The following is a 16083-nucleotide window of genomic DNA, read 5'->3' on the forward strand; positions in this document are numbered from 1 at the left end:
GCCTAAAGAACCAATGGCCAGGGAGCATTGCAGAACGGAGAGGATATGCCATGAGGGCACAAAGGTGCCCGTGGCTCACGGGTGGGGCTGCACTCTGACACTGTGGGGGGTGTGTTCTTTGGTTTCCAGGGGCCGTTCTGGAACGGAGACAATAGGTTGTGACATCACAAAGAGTCCCACAGCAGACATGTGGGGCTGCATTCCAGGGGGGGGTGTTGCACTAATTCTTTGGTTGCTAGGGGTCATTCTGGAATGGAGACAATAGTCAGTGACATCACAAAGGGGCCCATTACCCATGGATGGGGCTGAACTGTCACACTGTGGGGTGTTTGTTCTTTGGTTGCCAGGGGCTAGCGTGGAATAGAGAGGATAGTCCGTGACCTCACAAATGGGCCCCAAGGCACATGGTTGGGCTACCCTGTGGGGTGTGAGGTGTTGGTTCTTTGGTTGCCAGGGGCTATTCTTGAATTCAGAAGATAGGCTGTGACATCACAATGGGGGCCATGGCACATGGGTTGGACTGCACTTTGGGGTATGAGGCGTTGGTTCTTTGGTTTCCAGGGGCCAATCCAGAATGGAGAGGATAAGCCATGACATCATAGTGGGGACCATGTGACATGGATGGGGCTGCTGTGCGGGGGTGGTTGCCAGGGACCATTCCGGAATGGACAGGATTGGTCAGTACATCACAAAGATTCCTATGGCAAACATGTGGGTCTTCATTGTGGGGGAGTGTGGCATGTGTGCTTTGGCTTCCCAGGGCCATTCCACAATGGATAGGCTGTGACATCACAAAGGGGCCCATGGCACATGAGTGGGCGTGCACTGTGGGGGTGTGGGGCGTTTGTAGCAAGCCAGCGTGAGAACAAGAAAGAAGAAAATCAGAAAGGCCTGGGAAATGTCTAAATGACCTTGTATTGTTTTATCTAAAGCCTTGATTTACTGTCCAGGGATGGAGTTGAGCTCTTGGTTTGCAAATTACCGTGTGGGGTGCGAATAAGGGTAACTGGAAACTCCAAGGCCTGTGAGTGTGGTTGATGAGTGGCTTGCAGCTGTGCTCTGCCTTGATTTGCTTAACCACTCCCAGTTGAAAGGGAATGGTTTAAAACCCCTGGATCGTTTGCAATTACGTGATTTCTGTCCATCAAGCCAGAGGTCTGTGTGTCATTCCATCACAGGCATTGGTCCTCTGGTTTCCAGTGACCATTCCAGAATGGAGAGGACAGGCCTTGATAGCACAAAGGGGCCCATGGCACACAGGTGAATATGAACTCTGCGGGTGGGGGGGTTGGTTCTTTGGTTGCCTATGCGGATATTCGAATGGAGAGGATAGACCGTGACATAACAAAGGGGTCTGTGGCACACGGGTTGGGCTGCACTCTGACACTGTGGGGTGCTGGTTCTTTGGATTCCAGGGCCATTCCAGAATGGAGAGGATAGGCCCTGGTATCACAAAGGGGTCCATGGCACATGGGTTGGGCTCCAATCTGACAGTGTGGGGCGTTGGTTCTTTGGTTTCCAGTGGCAAATCCATAATGGAGAGCATAGTCTGTGATATCACAAATGGCCCCATGGCACACAGGTAGGTCTGACCTATCTGTGGGGTTGTGTGGTGTTGGATCTTTGGTTTCCAGGCGTCATTCCACAACGGAGAGAAAAGGCCTTGACATCACAAAGACACCCACAGAACACTGGTAGGGCTGCAGTGTGCGGGTGTGGGGGTTGGTTCTTTGGTTGCCAGTGTCAATAGTTGAACAGACAGGATAGGCTGTGACATCACAAAGGGGCCCATGGCACATAAGCTGGGCTGCACTGTGACACTACGAGGTTCTTTGGTTTCCTGGGGCCATTCTGGAATGGAGGGAATAGGCCGTGATGTCACGAAGGGCTCCATGGCACAGAGGTGAGGTTGCAATGCAGGGCAGTGGGATGTGTGTTCTTCGTATTCCAGGGGCCTTTCCAAATTGGACAGGATAGGCTGTGACATCACAAAGAAGCCCCTGGCAGGCAGGTGGGGCTGCATTCTGACAATGTGGGGCATCGGTTCTTTCGTTGCCAGGGGTTATTCCGGAATGGAGAGGAGGGGGCCATGACATCACAAAGGGGCCCATGGCTCATGAGGGGGACTGCACTATGACATTTTTTGGCTCTGCTCCTCTGGGGATACAGATGGCTACTGCAAAAAAATCACAGAGGCAAAGGCATATACTGATGGATCCCCTCAGAGTGCAACATTCTGACGTAATTTTCTATCTGAGGTTCCTTTACTCACCTCTTACTGCAAGGACCTCCTTCAGTTTCCGCCCACACTTGTAAGGTTGTGTAAGATTGCTCTGCCCTACACACGCTGGTGCTGGGGTGAAAACTCAGCCTCTCTGCTTCCTTCTCCTAAGGGACTTCTTCTCAGACATACTTTTCCCCTACACATTTCAAAAGCCCTTCTGGCAATTCCCAAGCCTGTACCTGGCTTTCATGCCCTCTCTGGCTCAGAGCCCTTGACTTATCTTGCAGAGAGCTGGGCCTCTCAACCCACCTTCCAAAAGCACGTCCCCAGGTCCATTGGGCTGGCTCAGAGGTTCCTGCAGTCACTGGCTTATTCTCTTCGTCACCTCCAAGAAAGGAAACCCAAAGCAATGCACGACTTCAGCTGCACATGGGCCAAACCCCAACAATTCCCCCACTCACTGTCTCCAAAGTGCACCGAGGTCCTCGAGTCCCCGGCGGCCGCCAGAGTCAGAGCCTGCAGCTCTCACTGCATGGCACACCTTGGGTAGGGAAAGAAAATATTCTGTGGCATTTCTGAAAGTTCCCTGGACCCCTGCTCCTCCTGCTGCCTCCACCACTCACCTGGAATGCTTAGCTCTTTACAGAGGCTACCGGGACAGCACCGCTGTTACTCTCTGGATTAAGCTATAAACTGCCCAGAGTGTTTGCATTATTTATTTAAGACTTTTTAAAAATCTGCAAAAGAAGGCAAAGTCCCAGGACTGAGCCAGCTAAAGTAGCCAAAGAACAAATAAAAGTTGAAAACATCACTACCCTCAAAGAAAAGTTTGGCTGACCTTCCCCTTTCATGTGCAAACTCCTGTTTCCACCATACTTGAAAGACAACAGGAACTCCTTCCCAATTATATGTACTAATAAATTCTCACAGAATTTATTTAAATTATTCAAATTCTCATAGAATCCAGCTACACAACTGAAAACATCTGGCCCACGAAAGGGCCAGGTGAGAAAGCTGTTGCTTGCTCCACCTTCCACTGCACCCACTGAACTGCACCAACACATGCTGATATCTACACTTTCCTTTTCAGCTCTCTATATCATCATAATTCTTCAGTCTCACAGAGTCAGGATCCAAAACTGAAGCCTAGCACTAACTGCTCACATACTAAGGGTGTCCAGGACAAAAAGTTCAACAGCTTGACTTCTACATTCCCGTTCTAGAGGTTTAACAGCTCTGACTGATAGTGCTGTACGCTAAGAAAAGCACTTCAGTTCTCCAGGACACTCTCGAAACCCCCCAGTGTTGAGTAAATGGGGTCACAGGGTGGGAGACCTGGCATGGCTGGGAACGGGGGCTTGTATGGCCTTGCTGTTCTGAAGAAAGAGGGATCTGGGGACTGGGAAAGGCAGGAATGAGGTTCCAGGGGGAATCCAGTGCCAGGAAAGGGGCAGTCCAAGGGTTGGGATAGAAGGGATGGGTGCAGAAGGATGCAGGATAAGGGGGTGCAGGGGCAGTCCTGGCACCAGGGAAAGGGGTTCGGGGGTGTCCAGGTGCCCAGAAATGTGAGTTCAGGGGGTCACAATGCTGGAAAAGGGGGACCAGAAATGCAGGTTCAGGGCGGTACCTATGCCCAAGAATGAAAGTCTGGGGTGTGTCTGTGCTGGATTATGAAGTTCAGAGGGCTCCCAGTGCCAGGTAATACGGTGGAGGGGGACCCCTGTGCCTGGAAACGGAAGTTCAGGGGGGTCCCAGTGCCCAGGAATTGTGGCTGCAGGGGTCCAAAGCAGTGCAGTGGGGGATGGGATGGGATGAGGTGGGAATGCTGGAGGGGGAGTATGACAACGACACACGAAATTTTGGGTGATTCCCCTGTATCCCCCTGGGAACACACTGGGATCTCCCTGGAACTTCCTGGGAACCATCCACGGACACATTCTGGGGAACCACAGCCTGGACTCCGACAGTGCCACATGCAGGAGGCACCGAGAGTTGAGAACTGTGGGGACACGGAGGTTTGGGGAGCCTGAGGGGGGCCAAGGGTGAAGGAAAGGGAGAACTGGAAGAGCTGGCAGAGCTTGGAGGAGATTCAGGGAAGTCATGGGGTCAAGGAAAGGGGGGCTTGGGGTGAACAGACCAGGGATGAGGAGTCCAAGGGGTCCCAGTGCCCAGGAAAGAGTGGTCCAGGGGTCCCAACATTGAGGAAAGGGGGGTCATGGGGTGGGGAGACCCAGGTTGGCTGGAATGTAGAAGTCAGGGGACCCTGATCTCAGTCACTCTCAGGCACTCCCATTATTATGCCAATTGCCCCCAGTTTGGGCCAAGTTGCTCTCATTCACCCCCAGTATAGTTCCAGTATGATCCCAGTATGATCCCAGTCACTTCAACTATGGTCCCAGTTAGTTCCAGTCACTCCCAGAATGATTCCAGTATGCTCCCAGCCACTCCTGGCACGATTCCAGTCACTCCCACTATAGTGTCATTTGCAGTCACTCCCAGTATGCTCCCATTTGCCCCCAGTGTGGTTCCAGACACTCCTGGCATGAACCCAGTTGCTTCCAGTCACTTCTAGTAGAACACCAACTGCCCCCAGCTTGGTACAAGTTGCTCCCAGTCACCCCTAGTATGGTTCCAGTCACTTCCAGTCACTCACAGTATGTTCCCAGACATGTTCAGTTGATTCCCAGTTGTCTCCAGCATGCTTCCAGTCACTCCCACTATGATCCCTGTATCCCAGTCACTCTCAGTCACTCCCAGTGACCCCTAGCATGATCCTAGTTCCTCCCAGTTACCCCCAGTATGGTTCCAGTTTCTTCCAGTATGATTCCAGTATGATCTAGGCACTCTCTCCGAGTATGATTCCAGTCAATCCCACTGTGATCCTGTTCAGTTCCAGTGTCTCCTAGTACAATCCCAATATGATGCTTGTCATTCCTAGTCACTCCCAGTATGATCTCAGATGCCCCCAGTGTGGTTCCTGTTGCTACCAGTATGGTTCCAGTCATTCCCAGTATGAATCAGGTTGCTTCCAGTCACTTCCAGTAGGAGTCCAGTCAATTCCAGTCACTCTCAGTATGGTCCCAGTCACTCTTAGTATGATCTCAGTATGATTCCAGTATGATCCCACTCACTCTCAGTCACTATCAGATCTCAGTTGCCCCCAGCATGGTACCAGTTGCTTCCAGTTTGGTCCTACTTTCTCCCAGTCACTCCCAGTATGATCCCAGTCACTCCCAGTATGATCCCAGTCACCCCCAGCATAGTCCTGCTTGCTTCCAGTCACCCCCCATATAATCTCAGGCACTCCCACTAGGGTCACGTTCAGTTCCAGTCACTACCCGTATGACCCCAGTATGTTCTCTGTCACTCCTAGAATAATCCCAGTACGATTCCAATCACTCCCAGTCACTCCCACTCACTCCCAATCAGATCGCACTTGCCTCATGTGGTCCTAATTGCTCCCAGTCGCTCCCAGTCACTCCCAGTTTGTTCTTAAAATCTCCAGCATGATTCCAGTTACTTCTGCTATGGTCCCAATCCGTTGCAAGTCATTCCCAGTATGATCCCAATCACCTTCAATATGATGCCATTTGCTCCAAGTGTGGTTCCAGACACTCTCAGTATGAACCCAGTTGCTTCCAGTGTCTTCTAGTAGGATCTCAATTACCCCCAACTTAGTCCAAGTTGCTACCAGTAACCCCCAGTGAGGTTTGGGTATTGTTCCAGTCACTTCCGGTATGATCCTAGTCACTTCCAGTTACTCCCAGTATTATGGCAATCTCCCCGAGCTTGGTCAAAATTGCTTCATTCACCCCAGTATGGTATCAGTCATGCCCAGTATGATCCCAGTCAATTCCTTTCACTCCCAGAATGATTCCAGTATGATCCCAGCCACTCCCAATATGATTCCAGTCTCTTCCTCTATGGTTTCATTCAGTTCCAGTCACTCCCACTAAGGTTCATGTAAGTTCTACTCCCCCCCAGTATGATTCCAGTATGATCCCCAGTCACTCCTTCTATGGTCTTAGGCAGTTCCACTTACTCCCAGTACCATCAATCCCACTGTCCTGTTACTGACAAAGATGTCAAACAGTGCCAGTCTCATCCCCCTCCCCTGAGGATGCCCCTTGTCACTGGGCTCCACTTTGCCATTGAGCTGTTGACTGTAACCTTTTGAGTGTGACCATCCAGCCAATCCACCGAGTGGTCCATCCCTCATATCTGTATCTTTCCAGTTTAGAAACCAGGGTGTTGTGCAGGACAGTGTCAAATGCTTTTCACAAGTCCAGGTGGGTGACATCAGTTGCTCTTCCCCCTCCACCACTGCTGTAATCCTGTCAGGAAAGACACCAAAGCTGTCAGGCCTGGTTTGCCCTCAGTGAAGCCATGTTGGTTGTCACCAGCCACCTCCTTATTTTCCATGTACCTTAGCATCGATTCCAGGAGGATCTGCTCCGTGATCTTGTCCAGCACAGAGATGAGACTGACCAGCCTTGTCCATGATCAAACATGAAAGGATCCTCCAACTTGGCTTCATGTTGTTCCCAAAACAGTGGGGGGGACACAGAGGACAATGTCACAGATGAAACCAGGGCCATTGTGGGGCTCTGGGTGCCTCCAGAGCAGTGGAGGGGATGGAGACCAAGGGCTTGAAAGACCACAGCTGCCCCCACTGCTCCCAGGAAACCTCAGTGCCCTAAAGAATTTGACCTGCATGTTGATCTCCTCCTGTCCACCTTCCTGGAGAAGAAGATACATACCCAAACCTCTGTTCACTCCACACCCTCTCTACAGGTATTTATGGAATTCATGAGGCCTCACTGTGTCTTTCCATTCCAGCACCCTCAGCCTCCTTCAGTCCTAGTCATCATACTGGTGGCCCTTCCCTATGTCCAATTTAAAGCTCCCTGAGGCGTCTGGCCACCTTACTGGAAACGACCCAGTTGTCCCAGCTGGTCAGGTGAATCCCACAGACCTTCTCAAAAGTGAATCCATGATCATGGAAGCCCAAACCTTGAGTACAGCACCAACCAAGTGCTCCAGTCCCTTCATCACCATCCCTGGACTCTCTCCAGTATGGCCACGTCTCCCAGGACGGGGAAGTGCTGTTCCTGGGTCACACAGGTGAGGAGACCCTGGGGGGGCAGGTGGAGCTTCTGGCCCATGGTTAATGCCCCTCCCTTGGCCCATGGCCATCCCTGGGGTCATTGCTTGGGTAATGTCTCCATGGCCAGCCCTGGGGCTGTTGCTTGAGTAATTTCCCCACAGCTACCCCCAGGGCCATCGCTTGGGTAATGTCCCCACGGCCACCCCCAGGGCCATCGCTTGAGTAATGTCCCCACGGCCATCCCCAGGACTGTCACTTGGGCAATGTCCCCAGGGCCACCCTCAGGACTGTCTCTTGAGTAACGTCCCCACAGCCACCCCCAGGGCCATCACTTGGGTAATGTCCCCATGGCCACCTCCAGGACTGTCACTTGGGCAATGTCCCCACGGCCACACGGGTTGAGATCAGATGTACCGGATGCTGGCCGTTAGCAGTGATCTGATAACACCTTCCTGAGGAGGAAGGACCTGTCACCCACTCACACAACAGCCACAGGGGTTGCGACACCAAAACACCCAAAACAGCAGTTCGCACCTCAGACCCCCTCACTCCTCTCTGAAAGCATCTCCTGGACATCACCTCAGCTCGCCCATGGCCACCTACAAGGTGACAGTGGCCACAGGTGATGTGGCAGAAGCTGGGACCAACAACTCCATCTCCATCACCTTGGTGGGCAGCCGAGGCGAGAGCCGCAAGACCACTGTCTCCTTCTTGTTCCTGCCGGGACAGGTGGGGATGGGGATGGGGACACAAGGGATGGCCAAGCTGTCCTGGGGACATGAAGGGTGGCATAGGCGTCCCAGGGACATGAGGGGTGGCACAAACTGCCCTGGGGACATGAAGGGCTGCACAGACTCTTCCTGGGGTACAAGGAGATGGTGGGAAAGGATTTGGGGGGGAAGGTGAGAAAGGGATCTTGTGGGGATGGGTGGGAAGAAGTCTTGGGAGACGGTGGGAAGGGATCTTGGGGGGATAGAGGAAAGGGGCTCCAGGGGTATAGGGATTTGGGGGGGATGGTGGAGGATAAGGATCCTGGAGGGTTGGAAGCAAGGGGATGCTCTGAGCCTCTTCTCTGCTGGTGTCCCCTGGTGCCACCCTGGGGCATCTGCCCACTCTTCAGAAGCCATTCCCTCCCCTCCAGGAGAAAAGCCTGTCTGTGGACTGCAGGCAGGACCTGGGCCCTATTGTCCTCGTCCGCCTGCACAAGTGGCGGCTCTTCTTGGAGGATGCCTGGTTCTGCAAGGATGTCCGGGTGACAGCCCCCGGTGGCACCCTGTACCGCTTCCCCTGCTACCAGTGGCTGGAGGGGGTCACCACGCTGGAAGTGCGGGAGGGCTCAGGTAAGATACGCCCAACCCCCAATCCTCCTCTGACAACTGGGGGTCCAACCTTGATCCCACCTCCTCCTTTCCAGGGAAGAAGCTAGTGGATGACGAGCTGCAGATCCTCAAGGAACATCGGCGTCGAGAGCTGGCAGCGCAACAGGAGGCTTTCCGGTGACAGCAGGGCATGGGGACAAGGCCCACTTTGGCCAGGTGGCTGGTCAGTGGTGATGCTGATATCTGCCCCCATGTACCACCCCAGGTGGAAGACCTTTGCCCAGGGCTGGCCCCGCTGCCTCGACGTGGGCTCCATCCTCGAGTTGGACTCCAATATCCAGTTCTCCTGTGTCAGGGCCACTGACTTCACTGGTTTCCTCATCTTACAGTAAGCACTGCTCTGAGGCCGGGTAGGACCTGGATGGTGGCGGGAAGAGGGGCCAGAGAAGAGACAGGGTGTGCTGAGGTCCCCCTCTGCCCTGTAGAGGGGCCTCCCACTTTCTGTCAGGGTTCCTGCTGAGAAACACCTCCTGGAACAGCCTGGATGAGATGCGCACCATCTTCTCCCGGACACAGGGAAGGGACATTGGTGAGTGCTTTGTGTGTCCCCCTCCCTACCACTCAGGGCTTCCCTCTCCCTGAAGGCTGGGGAAGTGGGTGCTGATATCTGACCACCCCGCTAGTCCCTGAGTACGTGGCCAAGCACTGGCAAGAAGATGAGTTCTTCGGTTACCAGTTCCTCAATGGCAACAACCCCATCATCATTCGGTGCTGCACCGCGTTGCCGCCCAAATTCCCGGTGACACCAGAGATGGTGGCCGGCTCACTGGGGAGTACCACTGACCTGGGCAAGGAGCTGAAAGAAGGTCGGATCTTCATTGTGGACTATGAGGTGTTGGACGACATCCCAGCCGACACCATCAATGGGCGCCAGCAATACGTGGCAGCCCCACTCTGCCTCCTTCACCAGGGCACTGATGGGCTCCTGCGCCCCATCGCCATCCAGGTAGGGATGCCCCACATCAAAGTGTGCTGTGGGGAGGGTGAGGATAGTCCCAGACCATGAGGTGGTGTCCCACAGCTCAGTCAAAAACCAGGACCCTCCAACCCCATCTTCCTGCCAAGTGATGATGAGTGGGACTGGCTGTTGGCCAAGACCTGGGTGCGCAACGCTGACTTCTACAGCCACCAGCTCCTCACCCACCTGCTGAGGACCCACCTGTTTGGGGAGGTCTTCGCTGTTGCCACTCTGCGCCACCTGCCCACATGCCACCCCCTCTTCAAGGTAAGGTCCTCCCTGAGGCCACCTGCTGCCCCCTCGCCCATTTGACAGTGGTAATACTCTGTGTGACAGCCCCCCCCGCTTCATGCGAGGGGTCCCTGGTCACCTGCCAGGTGTTGGTTCCTCCCTCAGCTCCTCATGCCCCACTTCCGCTACACACTGCACATCAATACCTTGGCCCGCTCCGTCCTCATCAACCCTGGCGGCCTCATCGACAAGGTGAGCCCTGGGGCCTGGGAGCACTGGGCTCTGCTGGGGCCACTGGGACCTGGTGGGAGCGCTTGGGGGCACTGGGGTCTACTGGGGACACTGGGGGTTGGTCTGCTGGAGTCCACTAGGGGCACTGGGGGCTACTGAGAGAACAGTTGGCACTGGGTGCACTGAGGGGTGTGGGGGTGTTGGGGTCTACTGGTGATGCTGGAGTCTTCTTGGGGCACTAGGAGGCACTGAGGTCTACTGGGAGTTCTGGAGGGTAGTGAGGTGCTACTGGAAGCAATGTGGAGTGCTGGGGTGTACTGGGGGCACTGGGCTGTACTGGCATTACTGGGGAACACTGTAGTATACTGGGGAAACTGGGGGACACTGGGAAATATGGGGGCCCTGGGAGACACTAGAGAACCTGGAGTGGAGGACACTGGAGAGTACTGGGGTGCACTGGGGGACTTGGTGTGTACCTGGAGGACTGGTGAGCACTGGGGGACACTGGGGTATGCTGGGAACACTGGGGGACACTGAAGCCTGGCACTGCCCACCCTGCCCGCCCATGGGTGCCTCCCCTCTCCCAGGGCTCAGGGGTGACCTATGAGGGGCTGCAGCTGGTGGTGCAGCGGGGCCTGGAGCAGGTGACCTACACCTCCCTGTGCCTCCCTGATGACATCCGCCACCGTGGCATGTCCCAAGTCCCCAACTACTACTACCGGGATGATGGGAAGAGCCTCTGGGAAGCCATTGAGAGGTGGGACCAGTTTTGGGGGTTGGGAGTGGTCTTGGGTGTGCCCCAGGACCTCACAATCACCTCATTCCTGTGGCAGCTTTGTCACTGGCATTGTGACATTCTACTATGATGGGGATGCTGCGGTGAGCGGGGACACGGAGCTGCAGGCCTGGGTGATGGACATCTTCACCAACGGCTTCTTGGGCAGGACCTCCTCAGGTAGCACACCTGCAGCTGCCATGGCATGTCCCCAGGGGTGGCAGGAGACAGGGACGGATCCCTGAGGCTCTTGGCTGTCCCCCTCCCACCCAGGTGTCCCCTCCTCACTGCAGACAGTGGCAGAACTCATCAAGTTCCTCAGCATGGTGATGTTCACCTGCTCGACTCAGCACGCCGCTGTCAACAATGGGCAGGTAGGACAGAGACCTAAAGGATTTCCCCAGCTGTGCTGGGGTCATGTCCTGCTCCCAGCCTTTTATATGCAGGAGGGATGTTCCCATCCTGAACCAATGTCCATGTCACACCACTTTACATGCCAGAGGGATGTCCCCATCCCTCCTGTCCCCATATTCTAAGGATGTCCCCACCCTACCTCAGAAGAACGCCCCCATCCAATGTGACCTTATGCTAGAGGTATGTCCCCATCCATCACCTCTTCATGCAGGAAGGGATGACCCCAGCTGTCCCATCCTCTCTCCAGGCTGGAGAGAATGTCCCCATCAGTCCCCTCTCCATGCCAGATAGGATGTTCCTATCCGTTCCCTTGCCATGATGGGGAAATGTTCCCATCTCTCCCCTCTCTGTGCCAGGGGACGTTCCCACCCATCCCCTTCGGGGGATGTTTTTGGTGGTGTCCTCTCCAGTGGTGTGTCCCCCTGCAGTATGACTTCGGCGCCTTCGTCCCCAATGCCCCGTCCTCCATGCGCCACCCACCGCCCCGTGAGAAGGGACGGGCCTTCCTCCAGCACTTCCTTGACACTGTTCCTGAGGTGGCCACCACTGCAAACATCCTAGTGACCCTGATACTCCTCAGCTCCCAACTCAAGGACAGGGTGAGTCTGTCCCCACAGTCTCCACGGTCCTCCAAAAGGGTCCATGGGGCCGGGAACCCCAAAAGGTGTCCACAAGGCTGGATGTCACAACCTTTCATGTCCTCAAGCCTGGGGGATGGCTACCATTGCTCCACAGCTACCAGGGTACCAGAGAACCCCCCAGTAGCACCAAGGGGTTGAAGCTGAGGGATCCCCATCCCTGTCTCCCCAGAGGCTCCTGGGACAGTACCCTGAGGAGCGGTTCACAGAGGCAGAACCTCGGCGGCTTATCCGGGCCTTCCAAAGGCGGCTGAAGGAGATCCAGGACCGGATCGAGGAGAGGAACTACCTGGCTGAGCTGAGATACAACTACCTGAACCCACTGGAGACCGAGAACAGCATCTCCATCTGAGTGCAGGGGCTGTACCCATGTAGCGCCCCCAGCACTCCCAGCACCTGGACACCCAGTGCACCCAGCACCCCCAGTTCCCAGCTCCACCAGCACCCCACATGCTCTTATCACCCAGTATCTTGCACTTGGACAACCCTGGCACCTCCAGGACCCCACACTTGGACACCCTCAGCACTTACTCCCGCAGCACCCCCGCTCTGTTTCCTTCCCCCCAATAAATGCCAGCTGTCAATCAAACCCTCCCTGCTTCGGGGTGGGGGGGCATTCTAAAACTACGGGGACCCCCTGGTCCCTCCCCACAGCCGCCACTCAAAGTGGGAGCTGGATTGAGGCAATTGAGACATGATGCCCACTGCTCTCAGTGGCTCCTTCCAGTCTCACAGTGCCCATCACTGATCCCCAGTGACCTCAGTGTCCCCCTGCAGTGCTTGCCAGTCTCCACAGCACTCCCAGTGTCCTCCTCAGTGCTCCCAGTGCCCCCCTGTTATGGGGTTAGACTAAGAGCTTCAGACAAAGTTTATTAAAGAGGATACTTTTGAGTCACGAGACGCAGAAAGGATCCTGAACACCTCAAAACCCACCCAGGCCCCCTGGCTTTCTAAACTCCTTCTTTGAGGTTGAATGTTGGTGTGGCTGGATCCAATCTAGGCCCAGCTCCCTCAGCCTCTCCTCACAGGCAAAGGGCTCCAGCCCCATCTTGGAGGCCCTTCACTAAACCTGCTCAAGCTTACAGACATCTTTCCTGTATTGAGGAACCAAAACCAAGGCACAGCAACCTGGATAATCCGCCACCTTGACAGGGGTCACACAGCCCAGGGTGCTCATGGCCACCCTTGCTGCCTCCTGCCCAGCTCCCTGCCCATCAGTTTTCTTACAAGGCTGCTTCCAGCCAGGCAGCTCCTAGCCTGTGCCATGGCCAGGCTCCCTTGCAGGAGCAGACACTGGCATTTGTCCTGGGATCTCATGAGGTTCCTACCAACATGAGTTCTCCCCCTCCTTGAAGCCCCTCACTGACCACAGAGGCCTGAGAGACCTTTCTAGTAAAGAGTCAGGCAAAGAAGCCATGGAGTCCCTCAGCACCACACCAGTGTCTGCTGGGATTAAATCCCCTTCCCCATTCCACAGCAACCCTGCATTTCCCTTTTTGATCTTTGGTCTCTAGCAGAGAAGTTAAAGCTCTTTTTGCTTTTAGCTTTTCTTGCAGCCACCAACTCCAGGTGAGCTCTGCTTTTCCCAGAGTCCCACCAACACAGCCCAGGCCATGCCCAGCAATCCCTTGTCTGTCCCTGGCCTTGCTGTCACCCCCCTGCAGCGGCTTTGTGACCTATCCTGAGACATCTCAGGCCTGCTCCCATCCCATGGCCCCACAGCCCCAACTGTGCAGGCCCAGCCCAGGACAGGAACACTCAGGGTGGGGAACGGCCCCTCTGATGGGATGCCCTTGGGACTTGGTCACCCCAGGGCTTTCCTGTTCAGCACCTCCCCAAGATCCTGGAGAGTCCCTGTCACCTGTGGGGCTTCACAGAGAGTCCTGCTCCAGGCTCTGCCAGGCTCTGGGCCAGGAGAGAGGCCAGGCAGGGCTGGCCATGGCCCTGGAACACACCTTGAGCCCAACAGGAGGATGGAGGTGGGCACAGCAAAACTCACCCGTAACCCTGGGCTGAGAAGCCAGCGCTGGGAATGGCTGTGGAGAGAGGCTGGAGGGGGGGACACAACTGTCCTGGGCCACCTTCCTGCTCTGTTCATGCCACCAAGGGCACAGATCAGCCTCCTCTCTCTGGGAGTTTCAAATATTTGGTACCTTCCACAGGCTGTGGCTCTGCACCAAACCCCCCTGGTGTGAGTCCTCCCCCTGCACGGTCACACAGTGTGAGATACACACTGCTGGTTTTCTCTTCCAGGTCCTTTCCAGCCCAGCTCCCTCCGAGCTCTCCCACATCCCCTAAGCTCTCTTCCACCACCAAGGGCCTCTCCCCAGCACAGCCCAGGCGGGTCTGGCCCCACAGCCTTGCCCAGGGTAGGGTGCTCTGGGCAGTGGCACCACAGCCCAGCCCCTATCAAGGGCACAGCAGCAGCTGGAGCTCAGAGAGGACTGAATGGGTGAACATGATTGGCAAAAGGAAAAGGTGTGCCCTGCTCTCCTCTCCAGAAGATCCTGAGAGCTCTGCAGCCCCTCTCTGCCATCCCATCTCCCCAGGGCAGCACAAAAGCCCTTGTGGTCCTCAGGAGCTCTTGCTGATGCAGGCACAGGGCCCATCCCAAAGCTGGTGCAGTCACAAAGCTGTTCCCATTTCCTATTCGTTCCTGCTCTGCTGAGGATGGATCTCAGACCAAAAAAAAAAAAAAAAAACCCTGCTGTAGGTTCATTTATTTAATTTGAATACAATATGAGTTACATTTACCCCAAGTCTCTGGGTCACACAGGATTGGTGGATGCTGAAGAAGAGAAGATTGTGGAGCTGTGCTAGGCCTTGTGAGCCAGCACCTTGGAGGGGTTTGTGGGGGAAGCTGAGAACCCATGGAAGTGTTGGGTACAATAAACCATAAAGAGTTCCTAACATGTGTCCAGTGCCTTTGTTCAGCCTGATGGGAATTTATAATGAACATCATGGCCTCAATCAGTGAGCTGTAATAGGGGTCCTGGGGGTCCCTCTTCTCAGTGTTCCCCTCTCTTTGTGCTCCCCTCCTCTCTGGGCTGCCAGCAGTCCTGAGGTTCCCCCCTCTCTGGGGTCCCCCCTCTACAGGCCCCACATTTCAGGGTCACTGGGCTCCCCCCACTTCAGCTTTTGGTGTGAAAATCAAGGATTTGGGGGTGAAAATCAAGGAATTGCGGATAAAAATCGAGGATTTGGGGGTGAAATTTGGGGATTATGTGACGAAAATCGGGGATTTGGGGACGAAATTTGGGGATTTTGGGATAAAAATCGAGGGTTTCGGGGTGGAAATCAAGGATTTTGGGATGAAATTTGGGAATTTTGTGATGAAATTCGGGAATTTTGTGATGAAATTCGGGGATTTGGGGGAAAAATTTGGGATCTGGGGAGGAAAATCGGGGATTCTGATGTGAAAATCAAGGCTTTTGGGACGAAATTTGGGGATTTTAGGACGAAATCGGGGTTTTTTTGGGGGGGGTTCTTCCTCCGATGGCACAAAACCGAGGCTGAAAAAACACCATTTTTAATCAATTTATTTTTTGGGGTGGGGTGTTAATTTGAGGGCGCGGGGGGGGGATGACCCCGGGCGGCCTCGATGACGTCACCAAACTACACGGGGGGGGATAAAACCACCCCCCAAAAACGGGTCGTGGGTGACGTCACCGCTGACGTCACTCGGGGCTCAGCCAGGTCCCCGCCGCCTCCACCTCCCGCGGCACCACCAGGAACAGCTCGGAGGGGCCGCTCGACAGCAGCGACCGCAGGAACGACCTGATGGGACAGCGGGAGTGGCACCCGCGGCACCCACAGGGACACCCGCGGCACCCATTCCACCCATTCTCCCTCCAATTTTCCACATTTCCGCCCCATTTTCCCGCGTTTTTTCCCCATTCCCCCCCATTTCTCCCACTTTTTTCCTTATTTCCCCCCAAATTTTCCCTCCCTTCTTTCCTCCATTTTCCCCCCATTTCCTTCCTTTTTCCCGTTTCCCCCCCCATTTTCCCCCATCCCCCTCGTTTTTCCTCCATTTTTCTCAATTCCCTTTTCCACCCTCATTTCCCCCCATTTCTTCTCTTTTTCCCCGTTTCTCCCCCATTTTCCCCATTTCTCCCCCCCTTCC

General features: G+C 55.0%; 1 protein-coding gene and 1 long non-coding RNA gene across 2 annotated transcripts in view; one reads left to right on the top strand and one right to left on the bottom strand.

Moving 5' to 3' along the window:
- Window positions 1–7922: 7922 nt before the first annotated feature.
- On the top strand, window positions 7923–12353 carry LOC114071482 (hydroperoxide isomerase ALOXE3-like). Its single transcript, XM_027909312.1, has 13 exons — window positions 7923–8060; window positions 8473–8671; window positions 8746–8827; window positions 8916–9038; window positions 9136–9239; window positions 9334–9656; window positions 9732–9935; window positions 10065–10151; window positions 10718–10887; window positions 10964–11085; window positions 11179–11279; window positions 11748–11918; window positions 12130–12353. The coding sequence occupies exons 1-13, from the start codon at window positions 7923–7925 to the stop codon at window positions 12307–12309; spliced, it is 2004 nt and encodes a 667-aa protein (XP_027765113.1). The 3' UTR covers window positions 12310–12353.
- Window positions 12354–14304: 1951 nt separating this feature from the next.
- Window positions 14305–16083, bottom strand: part of LOC114071483 — a 4437-nt gene continuing 2658 nt past the window's right edge. The window contains exons 2-3 of the long non-coding RNA XR_003574045.1: window positions 15608–15734; window positions 14305–14316 (exon numbers count right to left, since the gene is read on the bottom strand). This is a non-coding gene — a long non-coding RNA (uncharacterized LOC114071483). The remainder of the gene's footprint in view (window positions 14317–15607; window positions 15735–16083) is intronic.

This window comes from Empidonax traillii, unplaced genomic scaffold (assembly GCF_003031625.1).
Source record: "Empidonax traillii isolate 1590-97213 ecotype Southwest subspecies unplaced genomic scaffold, ASM303162v1 scaffold2044:size41258, whole genome shotgun sequence".
Lineage (NCBI taxonomy): Eukaryota > Metazoa > Chordata > Aves > Passeriformes > Tyrannidae > Empidonax > Empidonax traillii.

Coding starts and splice junctions, on each gene's coding strand:
- LOC114071482 (XM_027909312.1), top strand. CDS start 7,923: ATGGCCACCTACAAGGTGACAGTGGCCACAGGTGATGTGGCAGAAGCT. Junction 9,039..9,135: donor ACTGGTTTCCTCATCTTACA/GTAAGCACTGCT, acceptor TCTGCCCTGTAG/AGGGGCCTCCCACTTTCTGT. Junction 9,240..9,333: donor GACACAGGGAAGGGACATTG/GTGAGTGCTTTG, acceptor CCACCCCGCTAG/TCCCTGAGTACGTGGCCAAG.